The sequence below is a fragment of the Artemia franciscana genome, chromosome 6 (assembly GCF_032884065.1).
Source record: "Artemia franciscana chromosome 6, ASM3288406v1, whole genome shotgun sequence".
NCBI classification, from domain to species: Eukaryota; Metazoa; Arthropoda; class Branchiopoda; order Anostraca; family Artemiidae; genus Artemia; species Artemia franciscana.
In genome coordinates this window covers 14,687,903-14,715,783 of record NC_088868.1, presented here as the reverse complement: position 1 = coordinate 14,715,783, position 27,881 = coordinate 14,687,903, and the positions used below count along the sequence as shown (strand labels likewise).

Here is a 27,881-nt window from a genome sequence, read left to right as displayed (position 1 = left end):
AAACTAGCAACGTGAACTAAGGCTACATGACTCTCGAAATATAACGCCTATTAACTGTTTTATATGTATTAACTGTTTTATATTTAACAGTGAAAACAATATGGTTTTATTCTATTACTGACTGATTGTCACATAACACTTTACTAATAATTGCCAAACTACGTCTTTACTTCAATTAATTTTTTTAAGCATTTGTATGAAACATTTCCCAAAGATAAACTTTTCTGCTCTAGATTGTATGAGAAGTGAATAAAAAATAGATCAATTAGCAGAAGCATGCAACTCTTTATCCGTGAAGAGCAAAAAGGTTTACAATTCCCAAGCAATTAAAATGTAAAGCCTGTTTATGCCTATCTGTACCTGGGCTGTAAGGCTCAACAGTCCAAAAGATTTTATTGATCTCTTCTTGGCGGTAAGTACTTTCTTACTAAATTTTAAGTGCATGCCGACACTTTAGTGCGACAGGCATATGTTGCTCAGAAGAGGTGGACGCCTCTGAAAGTCCCTTAGATTTCCTTATGGTCCAAAATGACTTGCCTTATAGATTTCAAGAAGATTGGAGACCAAAAAAGGGAAATACGCCTTTTAAAATCACCATTGTCATGTTCAGTAAGCACGGGTACTTCCCCTTGGATTTCAAGCTGGCCACTTATAAAAGGAGGAAATGCCTGCTTACCTTTATGCTGAAAAATTGGCGATGGGATTTGGTCTTGGAGGGTCCAAGGAACCATTCCTGTGCCTCTGATTGTAGAGACAACAAATTCTTGCATTTAAGGGGAGGACGGCTTCAAGGGGTCATTGGCCCATTACGTGCGAAAATTTATACATATTGAAAATCATTCCACGTTTTCAATTTGGAAAAGTTGCATTAAGTCTAGCTTTTCTCTGAAAATCTGTACGTGGGGGTGGGGTTGAAAGGGCAAATGTTCCATTTTGGTTTTCTAACCGTACAAGTCGGAAATCTTTGTGTGACTCTAACTTTAAAAGGCGCTAGATGCTTATCGTTCTACTATTGACATTATAAAAGTGGGTGAAGAGGGTGGATTGAAGGTTCGAAGGACTTAGTTTCGTGCCTTTTCAAAAAGTTTCAACATGTCTTTTGTTATTGTGTTTATTATTATTATTCTTGAGCATTGTGGATTTACCGCCTTCAATCTTTTTTGTCATTGGTATCAACGTTAACTCCTCTACTTATAGTTTCTTCATTACAGATCAGTTTGGTTGATAGAGTTCATTCAATCTATGCTGAGACAGTTTTTCGTGACCACCCTGATCAAACAGATGGTGCGATAACGGGTATGGGTTTTGTCATTAAGAAAATAATAGTTCACTCAGAGCCAAATCGAGTGAGGGATGGAGAGCTGCACTATAATATGGAACGAAGCTCTTGGGATGTTAGAACCCTTCTTGAGGTTGGTGACCTATTGTTGCTTTTAATACTCTGTGCTAAATAAATATACTGTCATTTAAGAAATACAGATTTTGAGAAAAAGTCTCAGAACGTTTGACTGAAAACTTTTAAGCATAAAAATAAAGCTCATTGATTTCTTAATTGAAGAAACATTTCTTTTGTATTAATAGATTTGAGTTTTATTTCTAACCTTTTAATGTTGTTTTTGGGAATCCATAGAAATTATTTTTAGAAACTATTAGAAACAATGCAGAGTTGGAATAAGCCTTAAAGATTAGGCTCACATGATAGGTATAAGTAAATATTCGAACAATCGCTCAAAAACTGTCCTAAAATCTAAAGTGAACATTCTCATATTTTTGAAGATGTGAATAGAGCAAAAAAAATAATTATTGAAAAGATTCGTTCGAAAGATCTCTTGGATCCGAACATTTTCCTTTATTGTTTCAAGAATGAAACGATTTTATTACTCAATAAATGTACTTTTATATATATATATATATATATATATATATATATATATATATATATATATATATATATATATATATATATATATATATATATATATATATTTAACATGTAATTCATGGACGGACATACCTAATCTTACATCTGTTATTTCTTTATATTCTCTAAAAACTTTAAACTAGCTTACTCTATGCCTTTTTTTTCTTTCTTCTCGATGTTTGGTACTTCTGCTAAAAACATTATCTTTTCCAATCATGGGCAACATTATCCTATTAAAAATATATTGGTGTGGATAATTTTCACTATATTCAGCTAAAACGTAAGTGCTAGAGGTAAAACAAAGTAAATAAAAGAAGAAGAAAAGAGAATTCGTGCAAGATATACTTTTATGTTATATAAAAATATATAATGCCAATTCAAACACTAATAGTAAAAGAAAAAGTATTTCGGTATAAATCAAGTATTTCGGAAAATTAAAAATAAAATTTTCCAAAATCAAGGATTTAAAAATGCAACTTTCAATATGTAGTTTTGATTTAAACTCAGCAAAAGCTAAATGATGTTCTTATTCACTACGTAAAGCTCGTAAATTTTGAAAAACAGAGTAAAATATATAAATTTTGGTTAATGAATAGCACACCTTAATCACTTTGAGAGCCTTAAGATCCCCCGGATCTCTAGATATGATTTAGTTGAAATATAATATCTGGAACAGGATAAATGTCTAGGTAACATTTTTTTTCTTTGGATGTCTCTTAAACTAGATCGGGATTAATTAATTGTTATATCTGTTATTTTATAGGGGTAACCTTTTCTGCATTATGAGATTTGCTAATATCTGTTTTTTTTTTTTTTTTTTTTTTTTTTTTTTTTTTTTTTTTTTTTTTTTTTTTTTTTTTTTTTTTTGTAAAGTAACAGCAAAATTTTTTTGATAGAGGAATAGCTATTTTAGTGCTTCATTCTATGTTAAGCTCTGCATGACCCATAGAAATTTTTTCGAAGAAGTAGGGGGAGGGGGGAATAATGAAAAAAAAATCACCAGAACGATGTCAGATTTTTCATAAATACTGCAAGATCCTATGCCTTCTTTATTTTTTTTGTCTTCTGGGTGGGGTGGGGGGGGGGTGGCTTAGTGACTATTAAGAGTTCCTTTGAGAGGTGTCACCAAATGCCTGCATGAAGTAGACCGCAGAATATCAACACAAACTTGCTCAACCACGTAATGACTGGAACAATTTAGAATTGATATGCAAGGTAATAGCAATGGTACTTAGCAAAGAATGAATTGTACTGCTAACCACTAGCAGGTAAAGTTCTTTAGCGATATTAGAAACGCAGATATAAATTACTTATGCTTTAACTGTTAGACTACTAGCATTACTATCACTAATAGCTCATTACAACACCAGACCATCTAAAGTCAGTATGAAGCGCATGCTCCTGGTCTTTCCATTTATTCCGGCTATGCTCCCTCCCCTGAACTGCCCAGTTTCTTCACATATAATTTTCTTACATGCACCAACGTTTTTATCAATAAAACTCAGTACAGCACCAAACCATCTAAGGTCAATACCAAAGCGCATGTTCCTCATCTAACCAACTACTCTGATCGTCGCTCTCTACTCCCTCCCTTGAAGTGCCTGGTATCTTCATATCTTGTCTTCTGACCTCGTTCACCTGGAGGTCCTGCTTCTATTAATCCTGCTTTTTTTGTAAAAAACACAGCTTTCGACAAACATCATCGTTCGTTTGTAAAATATGACTAATAGTCTTAACCTTTTTCCATAGTAGATATAGGGAATCGACTATAGTTTCTGCTCAGACCGATTTTGTCTATAAAGTATGATTGTTCTCTGTAAAAGATCTAGCATATCTTCCTCGGCTTTTCCTAGTACCCATGTTTTTGAATGGTTTCCAACAGGTCTGTTTACCGTGGGCTCAAGTAAGCTAATCTAGTAACTACGAATTACTTGTAACTCATCTTGTTATTTTTCTAAAAAAAATTAACTCGAGAAGACACATTATGCGCCTTAGGTGTTTCACTTCTCAAATCGTCAATAGATCAAATTTCCTTACTAAAAATACTACCTTGGTAAGTGAAGTTCCCTGCTTGGTCAATTTCGATGGAACCATCATCTGTTCATCCTCATTAATTCTCAGTTTTAGATAAATAGTCTTCTTAACATTAATCTTTATATCTAACCTCGCACCTTGATCTCTCAAAATGATTTTAGGCCTAGTGGTCGCGAGTTATTTGGAGTAATTCAGAACATGATTGGATCCAAGTCGTAAATAAATATATTCCTTGGACGCAGGGGAAAAATATAATGCTATGCGTAGTATATGATATTATGTATTGTAAATCGATCAAGCATAGTCCGTTTGCACTTTGTTGCATCATGTATTCCCGAGTCTCCCCTGAGCCACGTATTTTTCAAGTTTGAAGTAGCCAGGCTTTCATGTGTTATTATCCTGACTCGCGATTTCATAGCTAATATGAAAAGCTTACTTATTTTTCTTCATTGAAGGTTTTTAGTCGGGAGTACGGACACAAAGACTACTGCTTAGCTCACTTATTCACGGATATTAAATTTGATGGAGGAATTTTGGGATTAGCTTATGTTGGATCACCTCGAAGGAATTCTGTTGGCGGTATCTGTACTCCTGGTATGTGAAGCTGCTGCTCATAATTTTTTTCATTTTTATTTTCTTCAATATATTAATGAATAGTTTACGTTCTTTTTGGTATAATAGTTTACGTTCTGAACAAGAGTGATTGAAGTGTTTTTACGTGCCTTTACACTAGGAAAGGGCCTTTGATACAAGATTGATGAACTTGTTGGCTTTTTTTTATGTTGTTTTGCTTTACAAGGAGTGAAAGTTTCTTCTTAAAGCGTTAATTATCTTACTTAGTCCTGAATTTGTTTTTAGTTCCCATTGAAGTTAGTTTACGCTATCGTCGAATCCCTTTTTTTCTGCTAGAAATGCTGTATTAATGAAATGGTTATGGACTTAACTCCCAACGTATGTGTCAACAAATGTCTTTTTTTAGTATAATTATGTCACTTTTATTATAATTTATGAGAAGACATATTTTATGTTTGTTTTTACCTTTAACCCACAAAGTTCTCTAGTGATTTCTAAATGACTCTCCCTACTCTTACAAACAATTGATTGTATTGGTGATGAGATCAGTTTTGGACCCTTTTTTTCTAACTCTTATCTTTCTTGAATCATTTCATATTTTGTTCTTTCTTTGTTAATTATTCTAATTTTGTGTTTCACTTTTATATATGGCAACGTTAAGTTACCTTTTCATTATTTTATTATTTGAAGGAGCTCAGTTTTTATAAACATTTAAAAACTACTTCAATTAGTGTTCGTTGACCTCCAAAGGATTTTTGCCAGTAATAAAATAGCTCCCGAATTCGGAGATTGTAAGTTTGGCAACAATACTGATAAGGTGGTGATTTTGCCATTTCCATTGCGGTTTAGAGGGCTGATATTTTCGTATGTCTTTGTTCGTATTTTTTTTCGTGTTTTCGTATGTCTTTGTTATGATACTTTCGTTTGTTGATCCATTAAACTTCCCTTGCCATTTTTCTACTATGATTTTGGCATTTTTATTGGCGTTCTTTTCACCATGTATCCCTCAAACTTCTCTTGCTGTTTTACTACGGTGATTTTACCATTTTCATTGGCATTTACGAAGGGAAATATTTTCGTATATCTTTACCATATATCCCTTAAATTTCTCTTGCCATTTTGCCACAGTGATTTTTCCATTTTCATTAGCGTTTACGAGTAGGAGATATTTCCGTATGTCTTTTCACCATGTATCCTTTAAACTTATCTTGCCATTTCGCTTCGGTGATTTTGCCATTTTCAATTGCGTCGAGAGGAGATATTTTCATAATTCTTTTCACCATGTATCCCTTAAACTTCTCTTTCCATTTTGCCTTGGTGATTTTTCCATTTTCATTGGTGTTTACCAGAGGAAATATTTTCATGTTTCTTTTCACCATGTATCCCTTAAACTTCTCTTTCCATTTTGCCACAGTGATTTTGCCATTTTCATTGTAGTTTACGAGAGAAGGTATTTTCATATTTCTTTTCACCGTATATCGCTTGAACTTCTCTTGCCATTTTGCCATTTTCAATTGCGTTTATGAGAGGAGATATTTCCATAATTCTTTTCACCATGTATCCCTTAAACTTCTCTTACCATTTTGCCACGGTGATTTTGCCATTTTCATTGGCGTTTACGAGAGGAGGTATTTCCCTATTTCTTTTCACCATATATCCTTTAAGCTTCTCCTGCCATTTTACCATTTTCAACTGCGTTTACGAGCGAAGATATTTCCATGTTTCTTTTCACTATGTATCCCTTAAACTTCTACTTTCATTTTGCCATTTTCATTGTAGTTTACGAGAGAAGATATTTCCATATTTCTTTTCACCGTTTATCCCTTAGGCTTCTCTTTCCATTTTGCCATGGTGCTTTTGCCATTTTCATTTGCGTTTACGAGAGGAGATATTTTCATATTTTTTTCATCATGTATCCCTGAAACTTCTCTTTCTATTTTGCCCCGGTGATTTTACCATTTTCATTGGCGTTTCGAGAGGAGATACTTAGCATGTCTTTTCACCATTTATCCCTTAAACTTTTCTCATTACCTCTAAATGACCTTCTGTTCCTGTCATAAAATGTGCTATTGATGACTGGTAGTTGTTTTTCTGTCTGCTCAAAGTTCTAAATATCAACACGATTCCCCCATATAACTTAACCGTGCGGTCAAAATCCAAGAAAAAATTTAAAAACAAAGCCATTTTAAGGGTTTTACGCTTTGTTATGAGAATTAAAAACATCAATCTTTATCATTATCTGTTAAATGAAAGTCACTAAATATTATTTTCTATTCGATATCTCTTTTCAGAATATTTTAAAAGTGGCTATACATTATATCTAAATTCTGGATTAAGCTCGAGCCGGAATCATTATGGACAAAGAGTAATTACTCGCGAAGCTGATTTAGTCACTGCTCACGAATTTGGTCATAATTGGGGATCTGAACATGATCCTGATCAGCCTGAATGTAGTCCCACTGCTAGTCAAGGAGGTAGCTATCTCATGTATACCTATTCAGTTTCTGGATATGATATTAACAACAAGGTAGGCTTATGTAAACTTATAAATACTATGGTCTATAAGAAATGAAAATTAAGAATTTTTGTTCCGCCAAAGAAAGACATTCCTTGTGAACTATTGTTTGTCTTTTTTTTAAGTGCTTAGAATTATCTGAATGAATTATAAAATAATTGCAAAGGAGTTTTTGTAACCTGGTAAACATGAATATAGTTGAATGCTTATCAAGTCGAACTAATCACGCTAAGTGATGTATCACAGAATAAAAGATTTGATCTGTGTGTATGTATTTGTGTGTGTGTGTGAGAGAGAGAGAGAGAGAGAGAGAGAGAGAGAGAGAGAGAGAGAGAGAGAGAGAGAGAGAGAGAGAGAGAGAGAGAGAGAGGAAAGAGAAGAGAGAGAGAGAGAGAGAGAGAGAGAGAGAGAGAGAGAGAGCAAGCGGCTTATTGACTGGCTTTGCTCCATGACAATAATTGTTTACATACAGCCAACACCAACTTAGAAAGCGGCTGTCAAAATATGATACTATTTTATTAAATTTAATTGAGAGGAACTGAATCATAAAAAAAATCTTTGAAATCATTTGCAGCCCAAGATGATCCCATCCAAATAACTCAGAGAAAGCCAAATTCCTTTCAGGAAGACTATGAAAATAAAAGTGTTGCCAAATATCAATGTTTTTCATCTTTTCGTCTGCCAACTCATCCTTTTTGAAAGGCAGGCTTTATGTGAATTCGTTTGAGTTCTTATACTCTGTTTTTCTTTTCTTTTTTATATATATATATATATATATATATATATATATATTTATATATATATATATATATATATATATCCTCTCTATTAAACATAAAGCTTTTTCACTAATATTCCTAGCTACAGTCTTAACTTTCTTCCCTAAGACACCATCAGCAACTTCACAAATTGTTTCTCTAAAATTATTCCAACCGTCTTCCATATTGTCAAATTTTAAACTTTCAGGTTTAGTACTCAACTGTTCCTGGAAAGTTTATCTCAAATTCTCATCCTGGAGTCTACCAACATCATAACTTTCCGGGAGGTACCCTTCCAAAATTTCAGCTTTAAATTAATCCTAGACATTACTAGATGGTGATTCTTATTTTTAACATCAATAGCAGCACTCCTATATACCCTGGTATCTTATATTGATCCTGCCAGTCTTATTTACTATAACATAATCAATAAGGTTTGCTGTCTTACCATCACGTGAATACCATGGCAACTTATGGGCCATTTTATGATCAAACACCGTATTGGTTATACCTAGATTGTTATACCTACAAAATATTAAAAGTCTGTAGCCATTACTGTTTTCTTTTTCTTCGCCAAATTTACCTAGGCTAGGATAACATCTATCCGTATTTCAACTGGACTGTGCGTTAAAATCTCCTAGTAAAAACACCATATTTCTACCTGGGACCCTGTCTATTTGCTCCCGTAACTGTAAGTAAAATTCATCTGTGTCACTAGTATCTCCGTCAGTCGGTTCAGCGGGGGCATATACTACTATAACTGATACCCTGAACTTTTTAGTCATAAAATGAGCAATTAGTATTCTATTATCAATACCTTCCCAGCCTAAACAAGACTTAGCAGCTTCCTTATTCATCATGAGCCCTACTCCCTGTCTATGTACCCCATCCTTCCTGCCTTAGGAAACAAATTCTTTATCACCTAATTTCATGCTTCTTGCTCCTGGGATATGAGTTTCTGAAACTCCTAATAAGGCCAGTTCGAATTGTCTCAATTCGTCAGTCAAAATGTCGATACGGTAGTCATTTTTAACGTCGTAATATTCCAAGTTCCAATTTGTATGTTCTTTAAATCATTGAAGTTATTTTGGCCTCAGTAAAAGCAATGATCCTGGATAACAGTGCAGGACGGGGGTCAACGTATCTTCTCAAGTCTACACCGAAGCGCTTAAGCTGGCTTAGAACCAGACAGCAAGAAGTCTTTAGGACCTCCAGTATGAATGGAGGCTTTGTGCAATTGTGGGCCCATCTTAATCACACCATGGTTTTTAGTACTTGGTGATGCTCTTCTATCAACAAGAGTCGAAATCCTGCACAGACAGTTCTAACCCTATTACCTCTGACTTATTATATATCCATACCTACAAATATTATACTACTACGGGAAGGTAATCCATAGTAGATAAATTAGCCAGGAAGAGGTTTTTTCGACCCGAAGACGCCTGTCGAAAGAGACTAAGCCCAAAAGAATTATCCATTAATCAAAATCCCATGCAAATGCTGTGTCGTTTACTAGGCTATAATTTCCTCGAGGGGTGCCACTCCTCAAGTGGAAATAGAGTTGACCGAAGGTCCCCAGTCTTGCAGGTACCCCGAAAAGGTCGAGGTAGCCCTTTGCAGAGGCTGTTGTTCATATATTTGGATCTTACACCCTGCCGCAGTTGTCTTTCTATTGAAGATCCTCCCACGATGGTGTTCTGCGTCGCCATGCCATTTAACCCATTTCTGGGCGAAGGTTTGTAACTCATGAAACGTCTGGACACATCGTCGGGCCCTGTTGAGTGCACATTTGAGGGGCCTTCCTGCTCCTCCAACTGTATTTATGGCCCCGGGCGAGGGTGCCCCAGTTTCTATTATGGATCCCTGGGGACAAGGTCCCCCTTGGTCCCCTTTGCCCTACATATCTGTAGGATGTACTCCTATTGCCACCTGGGGATACGCTGAGTGACTTGGGCGAGGCCCCTAAAGAGCAGTAGACTCATAAAATTGTTTTTTTTTGGGGGGGAGGTAAAAAAATTAGGGGTAAATATCTTAAATTATGTTTGGAAAAGGCTTATGTGGTGAATTCCTTTACATTATGTGGTGGCAAAATTACATATGAAAGAATGGGTTGTTAAAAATCACTAAAATGATTTGACAAAAACCATGCCCATAGAGTGGGAACCTAATGAAAAAAAATTACAAAAAGAGACAATTTCAACACTAGTATATCAATAAAATGAGACGACACAGGCGGCCAACAACTTGATAATGCGCACGAGCACTTAAAAATTTTGTAGAAACAGTATTTTTTTAATGGGGAACGTTAGCTATTAATATGAAAGCCTTATGATAAAATTTGAACTTTGCGTGCAGAAAGGGGGGGGTCAAAATTTTCATTTTGAAAACCAGGCACAGAGATGAGGAGGGGGAGGATTGTCGCATGAAATTTTATTTTTGGACAGATAGAAACCCCTACTCTTAGATAAAATAAAAGTGGTAACACTATATCAATCAATAACTAAGAAAAAAATACGCCAATTGCACAACTTTCTCTGGAGGTCATGAGGATCTTTCATAGCGTTATGATCAAAACTTAATTCTTTTTGTGCACCTTGTGATAAACAAAGAGGATTGCAGTCCTTAAAATTAAGAATTGTTGCAAGTCCTTGAAATGCCTAATAACAGTGCTAGCTCTAAAGGTGGGTAAGACAAAGATATTCAAAAGCAGAAAGGGGCGTTACAAAAATTTTGTTAGTATACACTTCGTGGCATAATATTTACAACAATAATTACAACAGGCATTACTTTATATTCATCTTATAATACAAATACAGTTCTTTTGGTGTCCTTCAATTCTCTGAAAACTCGCTAAGAATTTCACAAAAAATAGTTCTTAACAGACGTTTGGTACTTTATTGGATAGGGCTATTCCACCAGTTATTAGAAAAAAAAAGTCTTACGTTAAATTTCGAAGGACATTTCTATGGCCCGAAAAAAAGGGTATGAAAGAGGAAAAATTCAAGGGAATATTTTTCCTTACCAAGAAGAAAAGAGTTTTGGTACTCCTTGGTGCAATATTGCTATCTAAAAGCACAGATTATTGTGAAACCTAATAGATGATCTGTACTAAAAATATTAGGTTGCCCCTTTGTGGTATTTTGTGGCAAATTTCAAATAGTCCCGCCATTTCGTGGATCCCTCTCCCACTATTTTTAAAATCTCGGCTCTTTCTCTGTTGCAGTGTTGATAAGAAGTTAGCACAAGAACTTTCTGTATTTGCTAAAATTTAATCCCAACCCTCCTTTTAGAAATCCTGGATAGGCCACTCAATTTAGTCATGCCTGAGATGGGACAGTAGCAAACCACTCTGACGGCTCACCACATTTCTTTTTGCTTTTCCAATTATGAATAATACGAATTCCCACCATTATTCAATGACTGACAAATATATACTGGGCCGTTGATGGGAGATTAAATGGAAGGAGCTTTTTATACGTGCCGACACTGCAGTAGCCAAATATTATTGAGTTTGAATATACTGTTTAAACTTAAATTTATCAACAGTTCATACAACTCAGAAGAAGTCTATATTCTTACGACCGAACCTTGTATTCAGTGTGAGCCTTTACAATGCGTAGATATTTATCTCTTTCCGATATCATGTGCTTTTCCACCGTTAGATTTTTTTTTTTTTTTTTTTTTTTTTTTTTTTTTTTTTTTTTTTTTTTTTTTTTTTTTTTTTTTTTTTTTTTGGGTGTTCAAAGATATTAAACTGGTAGATATTTATTTCTCGAAAGTAATAACTTTACCGAAACACTTTCCTATTAATGGCCAGTTTTAATGAAAAAATTCTAACTGCAGCAGTAAACCTAACTAATCATTCAAAAACGATTAATCAATTAAGGGAAAATATTTCCGGTGCAAGTGTTAAATAGTTTGACAATAGGCCAAAATTCGTTGGAAATTTAGTTCTGTGAATTCGTGCCTATCGATGGGCCATAATTGTTTGTGGAATTGTTCACCCTGCATACAATTATGTTAGGCCGTACTCTCAATAATAAAAAAAAATCAATGCTCAATGAAGTGTCAATAAAATTTAAATAAAGTGTCGACACAAAATAAAAATTCTTTTGACGAAATCGACCAAGAAAAAAAAAAAATTTTTGAGCCATTAGCTTGATTATGCCCGTTGGAAGCAAGTTACTTAGCTTGATGATGCTTATTAGACTAAGAGATTTGGTAGACAAATTTTTAAGAGAAGATAGAAGTTTTTTAGGAAAAGGAGAGGATTTGTTGAAACAGTATTGACAATATTGACGCTTGTATTGATCAGACACCTGAATTATCAGACACCTTTAGCTCTGGCTATGTTACAGTGAGTAGTGATTATTGTCCTTACTTGTATAGATTATGACTCGGCATTTGATTCAGCTGATGAGAAAAGTTTTAGTGAAGGTCCTATTCTTGCACGTTTTACGGTGCACAATAAAGCGATTTGTGCTATGCCCATGAATAATACTGCTACAGTTCAGAAGTTCGTGAGTTTGTTTTTGTCTTATCCTTTCTCACGGGCTGTTTTCTAAGGAACGTAACGGGTATAGTATCAAATGGAAGGTTGAAATCTCCAATGCTTAAATTGTGCAGAAGTACTTGACAAAGATTATTGGTAACTTATAAGAGTGGAAACTGGCGATAGTATTGGCAAAACAACATCAACGCTATCTAGCATTTGACGACACTGGGCATTTTTTAAGCTTTGTAATCATTTTCTGTCAGGAACCGAGATGAGGCACTTATTACAACACTAATTTTTGATAACTACACAAATTGAAATTAATCATTCTTATCATTACTGTAAAAAGAAGTGCCATGTGCTTCCAAAAGCTAGATGGTGTTGAGGGCCTTTTTGTCGACACTAGCGCCAGTTCCCATTCGTTTTAGTTACCCATATTTTTTGGTCCTAGATTAAATTGTTAGCAAAATAAATGAATGTTAAGATAGAATAGAATAGCTGTTTAGAAGACGAAATTACTAGGACTAGGAATAAATGAGGATGAAAAAGTGATGCTGGATAACAAGAAAATCAATTAAGTGGATTCGTATTCGTTTATTGAAATAGCTATCGTAGCACTCAAAAGTGAACGCTAAATTACGCTACTTTTACAATCACAAATGGTCACTAATTAGATACACTTACGAAATATGGTGCAACTTTCAATTCACTTGTTACATGCTCTTACGAAATATGGTACAAAGGAGTTTGCGAATCTGTTCGTAGGGCACTTGACTGGTCCTAGTTTGTAGTAGTGCCTAGTATGTCTGCTGATTGATGCGGTAGGTGTGAAGTATGGATCGGTGCTTCTCGTTTGTTGATAGGGATTTCCCAAATTTCATTATTAGCTCGTGTCTTCGATCGAATAACTTCTCTTGAATGAGTAGTACTATTAATAAAAATGCTGGATGTGTGAAGATGTAAAAAGTAGAATATTGAAGGTGGAGGTTGTTTTTTCGCAGTGATAAAAGGTTTGGAAGAATAGGAGATAAATCTTCGAACTAATATCGGGATGCAAGAAGCTTCAGTTGTGTGGTCAATTATGGATATGAATCGTGGGTGCTTCAAAGGGCCAAGTATGCTAGGTGTTTTCAGTAGGAATTTTCTTAAGATGGTTTTAAGTACTTGTTTGATTAAGGGTATATCAACCAAAAGCTGGAAGGAAAATGGTTCGATCCCACTTAAAAGCTTTACATTGAAGACAGACAGGTGATGCCCGAATAGGATGGGAAGATTTCATAAAAAAGGATTTGAAGGATATAGGAATTTTACAGGAGCGAGTTTAAATTAAAGATCTGAATGTATGCAGTTTTTGGGTAATGTGGCGGCCATTTTTGCTATAAGTTGTAAGGACTATTAGCAGTAAAAAAAATACTGTACTAGAGTTTTGCATTACCCTTTCATTACTGACTAATTACCATATTTTGTATTGATTCTTTTTTCAGAAATTTTCGCCGTGTAGTCTTCGAAGTATCCGCGCGGTTCTCCTCGCCAAAGCATCCCGATGTTTTGCGGAACCGGAAGAATCGTTTTGTGGCAACCAACGTGTTGAAGGAAAGGAGGAATGCGATGCTGGACTGTTGGGCTCTGAAGACTCTGATCCTTGCTGTGATAAACACTGCCATCTTAGGAGGGGTCAAGGGGCTGTCTGTAGGTTAGTACTTTGGAAAAATAAGTCTATTTAGACAAATTTTGGGTAAAATACAATTCATTTTTTATGCAAATTACAAATATGCAACATTATTCTCCTTGAAATTTTGGAGATGCTTACGGCCCTCCCCATGATACTGGGTCTATTTAATTAGCGTTTTTCGACTTCCACCCGACGTCTCTCCAAAAAAAAATACACATTGTTTGATTTCAGTATGACATGCATCAACTGCTAAGACCTCTTTAGTAATTCATACAATTAATATAAACTTTACCTGTTCCTAAAACTACTGAAGCTCAATCCAACTTCTCAACCAAGGTAATGGCGTCATTGAGATCTTGGGTAAATTGAAAGTATCATAAGTTCATAAGTAAACACAATTCAAACCTCAAATGGGAAATCAGGAGATTTTCAGAAGAGAGGTGAAGGATTGGGGAAGGATTTTCAGAAGGATTGGGGTTTTGGGGGATGAAAGGTGGTCAATGCAATTTGCTTAAAACTGAACCATGGAAAGGGGTTTTCAGCCATCAAATTACCAAAAACTGTGTACTTTATCCGCAATCCATATTTTCTGACGGGAATCATCAGCCCTTGGCCCAGGGCATATTCTTTAAGTATGGGTTTTATGAATTACGGAGCTTATTTCTATGATGAAATATCTGACTTTTGGCACAGTAATATAATTCTCTCAAAACTTTCCTTCTGCATAATTTGGACTAATCCTAGAGAGTTGATGTCCCCCCCCCCTCCGCATTCTAATTTCAGGATTATTTAAATACTTTTTGGTGTAGAATAAGAGCATTTTAGAACTATAGAAATAAAATTTTATCTATTTCAAGTTCCCGGTTGTGGCACTTTTTGGTTTTCAGTCGCGTGCATATTTCATGTCTTGTGAAAGTTGGCTTTATAAAGGAAGGAAATAGGCTAATCTTAGTGATTTGTTTTCTGTGAACCATGCATGCAAGATCAAAGTTCAAATGTAATATCAAATCTAAATATAAAAAGTTATCCAGAAAATCGTTGTCCTTTTACGTTGAGACAAACTTTAGTAAAAAAAAATAATATTTCCACATAGATTGACACAATATATTGAAATGTGCCTATGATTTTATATATTTAACTGTATAATATTTGGTTGCTGGGATTGAAGAAAAATTACCGAAGTTGTCAAGCGCGATAAGGACATGATCGCTGTTGCATAAGGCACTGTCTATATCTAGTGGAGTTTGCAGCAAGTTAAAAATTAACCCTTGCTCTAAATAGTTTTTTTTTTTACTATATAAGGTGTTTCTTAGAGGGTTTTGTATCTCAAAGAATATCTTTCTTCTAGTGATAAGAATACTTTTTTTTGTATTGCGTCTAAGGACATACTATTTCTGTTTTATTTCCTGTAAATTATTTACCTATTCCTCTTTTAGTGATAAAAATTCTCCTTGTTGCAAACACTGCCAATTGATGCCAGCTGGTGTCAAATGTCGTGATTCACAGGTCGCTACGTGTGAGCAAGAGTCTCGATGCACAAATTTGAGTCCTGAATGTCCTCCATCCCCACCAATGCCTGATGGTACAGGTTGTATAGAACGAGGACAATGTCGCAACGGTACCTGTTTGCCATTCTGTGAAACACAGGGTCTTCAAAGTTGTATGTGTGACACCCGTAAGCATTCATTTGTTTTCTTTTCATTTCAGTTGCAATTGTTTTTCCCCCGAGGGTTGCCCCTCAAGGTCCCGGGTGTGGGTTGCAAGCCCACAGCCCAACCCTCGTCATTTGCGGACTTGGGACCGTCATGCTCCCCCGATCTCTGTGAGGCAAGGATCCTTACATGGTTGATTTGTTTTCTTTAGACTAGTAAATAAGCTTCTCTTGTCGAATCTTATTGTGCCTATGTATACCTAAAAAATAACCAAAAATTTCTTTCTCTTTGAGCCCTATCTCAAATTTGCTCGCTGAGTTGATTTTAGATCTTAGAATCATCTTTTAGAAAATCTTGGAATTGAATTGACTGCAGTTTTTATACTGTTGATTATGCTAATAAACCACCTAAAGTTTCCAAAGACATCAGAGGAATCACTCCCATTCCCGCTTCTAAAGGGTTCTAAAGTCGGTGTTTCTTACTAAATAGCATAAAAAATTTGAAATATTTAGAACAAAGAGTAATGATTGATGTTACATCTTAAAAGAGTAAAAAAAAGTTCAAAGGGGCTCCTGTCCTCTGAACGCCTCTCCCCCTCTTATCTGCTGAGTCAGTTGTGTTTTATTGAAAACAAGATATACTTCGGATGGGTACTTTCTTTTTGTTTGTTAAAACAGTTAAAAATTAAAACACTAAAATTCCATTTTTGATAAAATTCAGATTCCATTCTGGAATTTATTCTCATTTTTATTTTAGCCCTTTTGGTGAACTTGGTCTGCGACCCCTTATTCATCTCCTGGCCAACACACATTGGAGTCAAGCAGCTTCGAAAAAAGCTTTTGTGACTTTAAACATATTCTTCCATCGATTATCACCCCGATTTACCATTTGATTAATAGGTCATTTCAACTAGGAGTATTTCCCCAACGTCTTAAACTTCAACGTGTTATAGCTCTGTTTAAAGGAGGTGACCGAAAGGATCCTGGGAACTACAGGCCGATCTCTCTTTTGTCAGTGTTCTCTAAGATATTTGAAAGGGCAATGCTCAAACGTCTGGTGAGATTTCTTGAAGCTAATTTTTTTTTTCCATTGGCATCAGTTTGGGTTTCGCGCAGAGTATTCTACAGAACATGCTTGTAATAGACTTCTTCAGTTTATACGACGATCTTTAGATTCTAATCTTATTCCTGCAGCCATTTTTCTTGATGTAAAGAAAGCTTTTGACAGCCTAACACATAAGATTCTCATTGGTAAACTTTGTCATGTTGGTGTCCGTGGGGAAGCATTGTCTTGGTTCTCGTCATACCTAACTGACAGATTTATCGCCACGGAAGTTACTGACGAAAAAGTTCCAATAGAATACGGAGTACCCCAAGGCTCTATTCTTGGGCCAACCCTCTTCCTCATCTATGTGAACGATCTCTACCGACTTTTTAACACCCCAATTAACAATGTTTGTTGTGGATTGTGTCACAAATCTTATTCTCAGAGTACGTTTGTGTTCACACCTGATAGTCGAGAAGAATTAATAGTATTTGCAGATGACACTACTTTAGGTGCTGCAGCACTGGATGAATCATCCCTTATTCTAAAGCTTCAAGCAATGACTGAGAAAATACTCTTTTGGTTTGACATAAATCAACTAACTTTAAATGTAAAAAAGTCCTACCTTCTTATTTTTTCTCGTAAAGGTGTGAGCTGTCCCACAATTACTGAGCTTCATACACCAAGAGGCTCCATAAGTCGTCCCTCGGATCGATATGTGCGATTCCTGGGAGTTCTTTTGGATGAAAATTTATCATTTAAGTGGCATGTTCAAATAATAAGAGTGAAAATTTCTCGTGGACTTGGGATCATCCGAAAATTAAAGCGTTTATTTCCTTTCCCTATCCTCCGTCTTTTATATTTCTCTCTGATTTACCCTTATATATGTTACTGTTCGTCTGTGTGGATGTCCACATTTCCCTCGGTACTTGCTCCTATTCACAATCTTTATGAGAAAGTGGCAAGAATTCTCTAGTCGGCTAAACACACTCCTCTTGACCTCCTCAAAATTAAAGATATTTATGTTTTATCTCTATCTTCGTTGGCATATCAATACTTCCAGGGAGATCTCCCATGTTGTTTTTCGGGACTGCTTAAACTAGTAGGGGAAGTAAATTTGTATATGGTTCGTAACTGGGAGGATGTGATGATTCCAGCTAGTCCCTTGGTTCGTTCAGACTTCAGCCTGGCTCTGACTGTGGGGCGTGCTTGGAACTTGGTTCCTGCTGAGATCCGGCAGTCACGAACACTTGGCTCCTTTAAGAGACAGATGAAAAGTTTCTCATTAAAGGCTTCTTATTAAATGTTTCTTATGGTTTATTTATTATTATTTTTTCTTATTTGGGTTGTTGTTTTGTTGGTGTTGTATCCTCGATGACATGAGAACTTTAATTTATATTTTATTGTCGGGTGATGTGAGGGTCGCTGTTTCGTGGGACTGCCGTTGAGTTGATTTCTTTTCCTCATATATTTATATTTAGATGTTGGTTAGCATGTTTATGGCAAGTTTTATGATTCCTTATTTATTGTATGCCGTTTCCCAAATAACGGGCCATAGAGCCCTTTGGGATATTTTTTTTTTTTTGTTATTGTTATTTTATGAAAATAAATAGAACTTGAACATGAGAGCTAGCAAGAACACAGTTTTGGGTTTGACCGCTTTCTTCCTCATGAAGTCCAAACTTTCTAGCTTTGCAATTTTTTTGCATTTTATTGTATTTATCATATGTCATTCTATACAATTCATTAACCCACCCTTTAAGCTAATTCTTTCTACGCCCTTTGTCTGTCTTACTTTTTTTTTCTTTTTTTTAGCTTTCTACTTTTTATTGAAGGAGTAAGTCAATAATACAGCATTCAGCACTTTCTTCCGATTTTCCAAATAAGGTAATAAAACTGCTTTGTTTTTGGAAGGATATATAAATATATGTATGAATATAGCATTATCTAAATATCAGATAGTTTGTGATAACGAACTGTAAGTAAGGAGCGATCCGGCTCAATAGTAACCGAAACTCTAAAAAACGGAATTTTGATACCGATAGATATATCAAAAGGATCATATTTTTATGTCGATTTCAAATATATAAGTTTTATTTAGGCTTACCCGTCGAAGGTTACGAGTCTGAGAAATTTGCCTTATTTTCGAATAAAATGGGGGAAACACACTCTAAAAGTAATAGAACCTTAACGAAAATCACGCCATCAGTTTCAGCTAATCAGAAAACACTGTTGTAGAGGTTTTAAGTTTCTATCTGTAAAAATGATGATTTTTTTTTTTTTTTTGTCTGAAGAAAGATCATGGATGCGTGTTTATTTGTTTGTTTTCTTTGTTTTTGTTTTTTGCTTTTTTCAGGGTTGATTGTATCGACCCAGTGGTCCTATAATATCGTGAGAGGGAAATTCGAACGGAAATTATAGAGAACGGATATTAGAACGAAAGTTCTAGTACCCTTTTGAAGTGACCGAAAAGATTAGAGGGCACCTAAGCACCCTCCTCCACCCCATTTTTACCCACAATCGTCCGAGTAAAATTTTGAGATAGCCATTTTGTTCATCTTAGTTGAAAGACCCAATAACTAAGCCTTTGGATATAAAATGACCCCCCACAGCCCCAGGGAAAGGTCTTTAAGTTATAAAAAATTGCCCATTGTTTACGCATAGTATTTGTTATTGGGAAGCATGCCTACATTTTAACGTGGGAAAACGAATTTTCTGGTGGGGAGTTTCCTCACGGGGGAGCTTTCTACGGGGAGGCAAGTTTCCAGGGGTGTACTTGTCAGATGAAATTAAACATTGAGGGAATTTGCCACAATTCCTATACATGATTCTTTTTATATTTCTTGTTTTCTCTTTTCTGTCTCAATTTTATGCGTGGAGTTGTTAAAGGTAACTTTCATAGGTAAATTTTCACCGGGATTGAATTGTCTATAGGATATGCCCGTGGGGAGGGTATTTGTCTGTGGAGCTGGGGCCATATTTTCTGGGATTATTTAAAAAAAACGAGCAGAAATTATATTAAAAAAACAGGTTTTTACAACTGAAAGTAAGAAGCAACATTAAACCTTAAAACGAATAGTAATTATTACGTATATGAAGGGGGTTAGCTCCTTCTCACCACTCTTCTCGCTCTTTACGCTAAGGTTTGAATTTTGTCCCAATTCTTTAAGAAAGACTCATGAAACACAAGGTTTGTTTAATTGGAACAATAAGAAGCATTTTTCAAAAGCACTACAAAACTTTAGCTTAACAAAATGATAGAACTTCACTTAGAAAATAATCCCATTGTGAGGTCGCAAACCGACAGCCTCCTCTATCGGCATCGATTTAAGCTGCTGTTATTGGACGTCGGAAAATATTTTAATCTTAGCTCAGTGACTGAGGTGTCTACCTGGTAAATAGAAGACCATGAGCACGAGTCCTTGCGATGACAGCCATTGGTTCGAATTACACTGAATCAACAGCTTCAAATGGAAGTTTATGTCTTGTTAGTCCTGTTGTTTCTTATTCTTTCCTCTTTTTTTCAGCTGGCGATGCATGTAAGCGGTGCTGCCGAGTACACTTGAATGATACTTGTTTTGCTTATGATCCAACCGACATACTCCCGGATGGAACTCCCTGTGTTCATGGGTTTTGCAACAATGTAAGTCCTTTAGAAAAGAAAAATGGCATGCAAAATTTAGAAATAGTTTCACCAAGGCTTTGGAAAAATGCAGCTGTTAGGGTATCCATCTTTGTGGTAGTAAAAAAAAAAGTAATAACTAGTAGAATTGTAGTCTTGACAAAAAAATGACGAAATATCAAAAAGATAAGATTTTTTATTATTTTTTATTGAGTTTAGACTACAAGAATAGCCTATATTAACCTCTCTCTCTCTCTCTCTCTCTCTCTCTCTCTCTCTCTCTCTCTCTCTCTCTCTCTCTCTCTCTCTCTCTCTCTCTCTCTCTCTCTTTCTCTTTCTCTTTCTGTCTCTCTCGCTTTTTCATTGAATAACCTATGTCAAAATGTTTTTAATTGTTATTGTTATACTCTTTCAGGGTATATGTGAGAAGACAGTTCAAGACATTGTCGAACGATTTTGGGATATTATAGAGGATATAACCATTAACAAAGTAATGGATGGTATCAAGTCTAATCTTGTTGGAGTTATTGTGGCTATAAGTGCCATCATTTGGATACCAGCAAGCTGCATTATAAGTTACATTGATAGAAGAAAAAGAGCGAGAGCTCTAGAGCTGGTGAAATTTCGAAGTTCAAATGCATTTCTTAAGCCCGGTGATTCAAGACGGGTCTATTATGCTCAAACACTGCCAAGAAACCGATCTGACCCTTGTGAAATTCGTTGAGCAGCCTTAGAGGTGAACAAAAAAAGTATGATCCTCTAATGATGTTCTTAAAACGACAATTTATCTCTCTTCCACCCATTGTACTTTTTCTTACCTTGTCCACGAACTTTGTGAAGTTTGTGAACTGAGGGCTGTACATGGTTTGTACGCGTATCTCTGATCTCCTTTTAAATCTAGTCATCAAATTGCGGTATTGCTAATAAGTTACCGCTAAGTTAGCCATTTTATTGATGTGAGTTCAGCCATATGGCTTTACTTAGCTTTGATTCTGTTACAAAACTTAGTAAAAGCAGGGTTTTATAACTGTTTAAGTAGTCTCTGATTAAAGTGTTTATTTAATTTTTACAAAAACTTATAGTTAAGAACGCCAACTACGATTCTGGATTAGAATGTTTATGTTGCCTCATAATTTTGAATTCTGTAATCACTTGGCTTGTAACAAACACAGCTGGTCTCTGAAACCAACAAAGGTTGGTTTTAATATTCTTGTTTTTTTCCAATGTGTGTAAGTGTGCCCCGACGAGCCCTCTAATGCGCTGTTTCCTAACCCTGTAGGAGGAGATATCCGGCAATTTAGGGTTCTATGTCAGTAGGAAATTAATGCTTGTGTACAAAAAACTTTTACTAATGCGTATATTACGTTTCTATCAAACGTATACATACAAATCCATTTAAAAATAAAAAAAATGTTAACTTGGAACTTAGGATGAGCATGACTATCAACCCACACGTTAATGAGACGGTTGAGTTTGTCTTTCGCTCATAGCTTTTGTATTTATGGATCGATATTCGAAACACAGAGGAGTAAATAATCTAATCTTTAAGTGATGTCAGACGATTCCTATGTTTAACTTTTAATGCAACAATGAAGTATTTTCACACAGTTAAGAAGTGGGGAATGGAGCCAGTGTATTCAATATCATGTTATTATTAGCATTCTTGATCACATGAATTAAAATATCTGCATAATTTTTGCTCTTCTATGTGGCTAAAGCAATCCTTACTCCAATCATGTAGATAACCTGGAATATGGGTTTTTCTTAATCAGCCGTTTTATGAAAAGAACCTCTTCTTGTTCAATTTTGTTGTACTGTTAGAGTTCTTAGATAAATGCATGCCTAGGTATCTAGGCATCTCTCTCTCTCTCTCTCTCTCTCTCTCTCTCTCTCTCTCTCTCTCTCTCTCTCTCTCTCTCTCTCTCTCTCTCTCTCTCTCTCTCTCTCTCTCTCTCTCTCTCTCTCCCTCTCTCCCCCCCTCTCTCTCTCTCTCTTTCTCTCTCTCTCTCTCTCTCTCTCTCTCCCTCTCTCTCTCTCTAAGTTTCAAGCTGAAGCATAAAAACAAAGTTTTGATTGGTTGCGTGATATAATGTATTACTGGTTTTAGTATTCACCAAATTTTTCCCCTTAATACCCTTAGCTTTAGTAGCAGTAGTACTTTGGTAGTAGCGGTAGAATTAATAATAGTAGCAGCACAACCAAAAAAGAGAACGATAGCCAAACAGAATATAAGATTAAAAAGAAACTATACCTGAGGCCTGGGAGTCAAAGCGCAGAGAAGACAACCATACACCGTAAAAAAAAAGCACTCAAGAGACACGAACTCCTCAAAGAAAAAGAAAAACAAATAAATAAAAAAAAATGTTATTCTATTTGATTCTTAACTAAATGGTACTTCAGAATCCTTTTAAAAGTCCTAAACGAGTGGCATATAATGAAAAGGACTGCATCCTCACCAACGCCCCGCTCTTTACGCTAAAGTTTGACTCTTTCTCTTAACTCTACTTTTTAAAACAGTAAAAAACTTCAGCATAAAGAGCGGGGTGTTGATGAGGAAGCATCCTCTTTCATATACGGAGTAATTTCTGTTCGTTTTAAGTTTTAATGTTCACCTTACTTTCCGTTAAAAAATCTTGTTTTTTTTAATTTCTGAAGGGTTTTGAATCAATGTATGTTTTGATTTTGGCTCTCCGCAGATGAATAATTAAAGCGAAATTTGTATATTTATATATATTTTTTTGGCTAAATGGCTTTCTCATAGTTTTGATCGAATGATTTTGAGAAAAAAAGAGCGGGAGAGGAAGCCTAGTTGCCCTCCGATTTTTCGGTTACTTAAAAAGGCAACTAGAAATTTTGATTTTTTAAGAATGTTTTTATTAGTAAAAGATTTACGTGACCTACAAATCAGCTTACGTAACGAACTTCTGTATTCTCATGTTTTTATTGCGTACATGACGGGGTTCACCCCCCCTCGTCAGTACCTCGCTCGCTACACTAAAGCTTAAATTTTGTCCCAATTTCTTAAGAACGACCCCTGAATCACAAAAGCCGTAGAATAAATAGTTGAAATTACTAAAAGTACTTTAGCGTAAAGAGCGAGGTATTAGGAAGAGGTGAGCCCATCATATGCGTAATAATTTCTGTTCGTTTTAAATTTTAATGCTGCTCCTTACTTTCAGTTGAAAAACTTTTTCATATTTATTTTTTCATTATTTTTTAAATCATGCTACAAAATCCTGCGCTCCCTTCATGGAAATTTTCTTCCCCCATGACAAATTCCTCCAAGGAAAGTTCCCCTGCATATCCCCCTCTTCTCAACCCCTCCCCCAACCAAAAAATCCCCCTGAAAACGCCTATACACTTCCAAATAACCATTACTATATGTAAGCACTGGTCAAAGTTTGTAACTTGTAGCCCCTCCCACGGGGACTCTGGGGGAGTAAGTTGTCCCCAAAAACATAGTTATAAGGTTTTTTGACTACGCTGAATAAAATGGCTACCTCAGAATTTTAATCTGGTGACTTTGGGAAAATAATTAGCGTTGGAGGGGGTCTAGTTGCCCTCCAGTTTTTTGGTCACTTAAAAAGGGCACTAGAACTTTTCATTTCCCTTAGAATGAGCCCTCTCGCAAGATTATAGGACCACTGGGTCGATACGATCACCCCTGGGAAAAAAAAATTAATAAACACGTCCGTGATCTGCCTTCTGACAAAAAAATACAAAATTCCACGTTTTTGTAGATAGGAGCTTGGAACTTCTACGATATGGTTCTCTGATATGCTGAATCTGACGGTGTGATTTTCGTTAAGATACTAGGACTTTTAGGGGTTGTTTCCCCCTATTTTCTAAAATGTAGCAAATTTTCTCAGGCTCTTAACTTTTGATGGGTAGTACAAAACTTGATGAAACTTGTGCATTTAAAATAAGCATTAAACTGCGTTTCTTTTGATGTAGCTATTGGTATCAAAATTCTCTTTTTTAAAGTTTTGGTTACTATTGAGCCGGGTCGCTCCTTACTACAGTTCGTTACCACGAACTGTTTGATACACTTGGTCTTTATAGGACTAGTATCAGAGCAATAGGAGCAGTAATAGTATTGTATTAGTCATAGTAATAGTAACACTATTTATAGCAGTAGTAGCATGTATATGTTGCCTTTCGGTCAGTTGGACGCTCCCTCATGACTATCCCGGAAGTTTCATCTTGATACTGTAAGCTGTTCCAAAAATATTGTTGATAAGCCCTTTTGACACCTTTTTCATCTTGATACTCTTAGCCTTACAAGTAGTTGCAAATGAAGTAGTAGTTGAAGTTGTTTAGTAGCAGTAGTAGTAGTAGTAGCAGTAAACGTAACCATGGTTGTAGTATTTTTAGTAGCATGAATGTATTACCTTCGAGTCAATTAATTTTCCCATTTAAGCATTATTTGAAATTTCCAACTTAATACCCAAATCCATTCTTGAGATGCGCCTTTTTATTCTATAAAATTTTCACATTCGTACTTTCAGGCTTAATAGTACTAGGATCATAATAGCATGAGCAGTTATAGTGTTGTATTACTATTTATAGTAGCAGCAGTTATAAAAGCAGTATTAGTATGTATATGTTGAGAGAGAGAGAGAGATTGGTATATTTAAAACTATCGTAGCATTGCTAAATTCAGTTGTCTTTTGGTAAGTTGATTATCCATTCATGATGTGCTGGAAGTTTCATCTTCATGCGGTAAGCCGTTCTAAAAATATTGCTGATATCACCTTGTTCACGATCTGTATGCACAAAGTATGTTTTGATTTAGTTCAACTTTAGCGTGCAAATTATGCCCTTTTGATCGATTTATCATCTCCCTTAAATTAATATACTCAATAATTTCTGAGTTACGCTTTTTTGACAACCCGTATGTACAAAATGGGTTTTGATTTAGTTCCTCATTCCCCTGAATATTCTCTGAAAAACTCACCTGAATGCCCTTTGTTTTTTGGAAAGTAAAGGTCAAACATGCCCGCCTATTTCAATAACATACACTATATGTAAACAATGGAAGAATTGTGTAAGTTACAGCCCCCACCCTGGGGGTTGTGGGGGGAGGGGGAGGTTTACATCCCCCTATGACATAATGACTGGACCTTTCAACTATGCTGAATAAAATAGCTGTCTCAAAATTTTGATTAGACGTGTTTTGGGAAATGATGGGTGTGGAGGGGGTGGGTGCCCTTCAATCACTGTTGACTCTCGAAAAGGGTTCTAGAACTTTCGATTTCCAATCGAATGAGCTCCTTCCGAAGTTTCTACAACAACTTCTATATGAAGTGCTTTCTCGAAAAAAAATACATTGTGCCTACATCGCTCTTTACTTAGACAGCGCTATTGCACTACCCATGATCTGGTATCTACTCATGTAATACCTCTGCTACTATTTCTACTAACAACTCAACACAGCACGGAGCCGACTGAGGCCAACACAGCTGTACACTATCCTCCTCCACCCCAACTATTTAATGCTTCACTCTTTACCCCCCTTCCAAGAAATCTCAATGTCTTCTAAATCCTTCCTTGTGATATCTTCCAAACTCTAAGAATACTCTCGGTTTCTTCGTTTGCTCCGTCAAAAAAGTTACTGCCACTAGCAACAATACTGCTTTCATTAGTATTTTGATCTTGTTTTTAACCGCTAGACTAATTGCGTCACTGACTTAAAGAAACCATAAGAACTTAAACGCTTCGGAGTTTCTTTTGGAAGAATGCGGATAGAGCGTCTTTTTTCGAACTCGAATATAGCTATTTTATATGACATTTTGCTTTATGAGTGCTACGGTAGTCGTCATCAAACTCGTAAATAGTGACGGGCTTTGTAGCTTCTTTAGTCTTCTCACATCAACTTCACTCTTTTTTGTTTTCGCTTATCTGTGTTTATTTTTTAATGAACTCAAAGTAAAAACCAAGTTTACTTTCACAACTGGTACCAAGTGATCTATTTATGCCAACTGGTATCAAGTTACCTATTCACCCTTTTATGCGCAGTTTCGAATAAGCGATAAATTCCACCCGACATGACCTGTCACCCCTGGTTCCCACTGCTGCGTCAATCCCGACACGATTTTTTTCTGGCCGAACTGACGTACGACAGAATCGGATGGAGGTTCACAAAGAAACGCAGCCTTTTGCATCGCTGCGACAAACAGCCAAAATTAGTTTTTCAATCAGCTCCATGACTTTGGTTATGATCCTTTTTTATCAGAACAACGCATGCGATTTGTCGTATGAGTTGAAATTATTCAACGCATCCTACATTGCAGGAAAATGGATGGTTTTGCGTCGTTTGTTGCACGATTTGTGTCATTTGTCGCATGTCGCAAGATTTTGTGCGAAATCGCAGCAGTGGGAACCAGGGATTAATTTGAAGAAAGGATCATATTGGGGAAACTGAAAACCACTCACATTTATATTGTAAATTACAGGTTGCTGATGGGAAGCCAGCGTTGAGACTGCGCGCTGATGTCTTGGACTTTTTTCCACACAAGTAGGGACCATTGAAGCAAGGCGTCGTCGCTGTGTGCCGACGCTTTGTATGAAAAATGTATGATAATAACCTTTCCTATTCTGTGTTAGATTATTTATGAGTCTTTGTCAGTAATATATATTTTTCAATGGTAATTCCTGTCTTGAGAAAAAAAACTACTACAAAAAAATTAACGCAAAACTGCTTGCTTATGCCCCCCTCCTCCCTATTGCCGTATTTGTTCTGTAAGAGGAAAATTTTGGTTTAGGACATTAAGACTATCTTTGTCAGTATCTTGAAAAAATGTTATATCCATTTTTCCAGTGACGAAGCTATTTCTTAGTTCTTGTCGTCTCTTCCAATTGCAGCATTTTGAATAACACTTTTTGGGGCATTTGCATGAAAAAAAAAACAGAAGTGGCGCCCTAGATTTTGGAAAAATACTTTTTTTCCATATTCGTGAAAAAAACTATTAAAGTGAAGACTAAACGGACCTGATGATTCACTTACTTCTCGGAATAGAGTTCTCTTGGGACTTTATCTACAGTATATCTTAGTATATATGTATTATCATATATGGCGATTCAGATACTTCTCAATTACCAGAGCTCTCTTGGAACTTTATCTACAGTATATCTTAGTCAATACATATTATCATGTATAACGCTAAGCAATTTGCTTACAGAAATCCGGCTCATGCCTCTATAACTACCTTACGGCTCTTACTATTCTTATCACATTTTTTCGAAAGGGGTTTAAGTAGGGTTTCTAAAAATCACTAGGTATTTGTCGTTTTTCAAAAGATTGTAATAGTAATTATCAGTAATTCCATTCGTGCAGAATGAAAAAAATTTCACAAGCGCATGCCACTCCCGAGACCCGGACACATTCTGTAGTTATTTTGAACGTGCAAAGACCTGTTTCTATCTTAAACGTAGACATAAGCCACCTTGCTTTAACCAAAACGACTCAATGATTCTTTGTCACTGCTATTTGAGGTGGAAAATGTGCCAAAACTGGGTCCCTCTAATACCCAGGCCTGCAATCAGCTTTTCAGCAGAGAGGTACTTATTCTATTTTCTTATATTGTGGAGAAACA

General features: G+C 35.9%; 1 protein-coding gene across 1 annotated transcript in view; it reads left to right on the top strand.

The window, feature by feature from the left end:
• LOC136028087 (ADAM 17-like protease) overlaps positions 1-21,361 on the top strand; it is a 52,906-nt gene extending 31,545 nt beyond the window's left edge. Inside the window, exons 6-12 of the mRNA XM_065705706.1 lie at positions 1,212-1,412; positions 4,411-4,549; positions 6,820-7,055; positions 13,781-13,989; positions 15,405-15,643; positions 20,192-20,307; positions 20,702-21,361. Coding sequence (XP_065561778.1) covers positions 1,212-1,412; positions 4,411-4,549; positions 6,820-7,055; positions 13,781-13,989; positions 15,405-15,643; positions 20,192-20,307; positions 20,702-21,010 — 1,449 coding nt within the window. The 3' untranslated portion in view covers positions 21,011-21,361. The remainder of the gene's footprint in view (positions 1-1,211; positions 1,413-4,410; positions 4,550-6,819; positions 7,056-13,780; positions 13,990-15,404; positions 15,644-20,191; positions 20,308-20,701) is intronic.
• Positions 21,362-27,881: the final 6,520 nt, after the last annotated feature.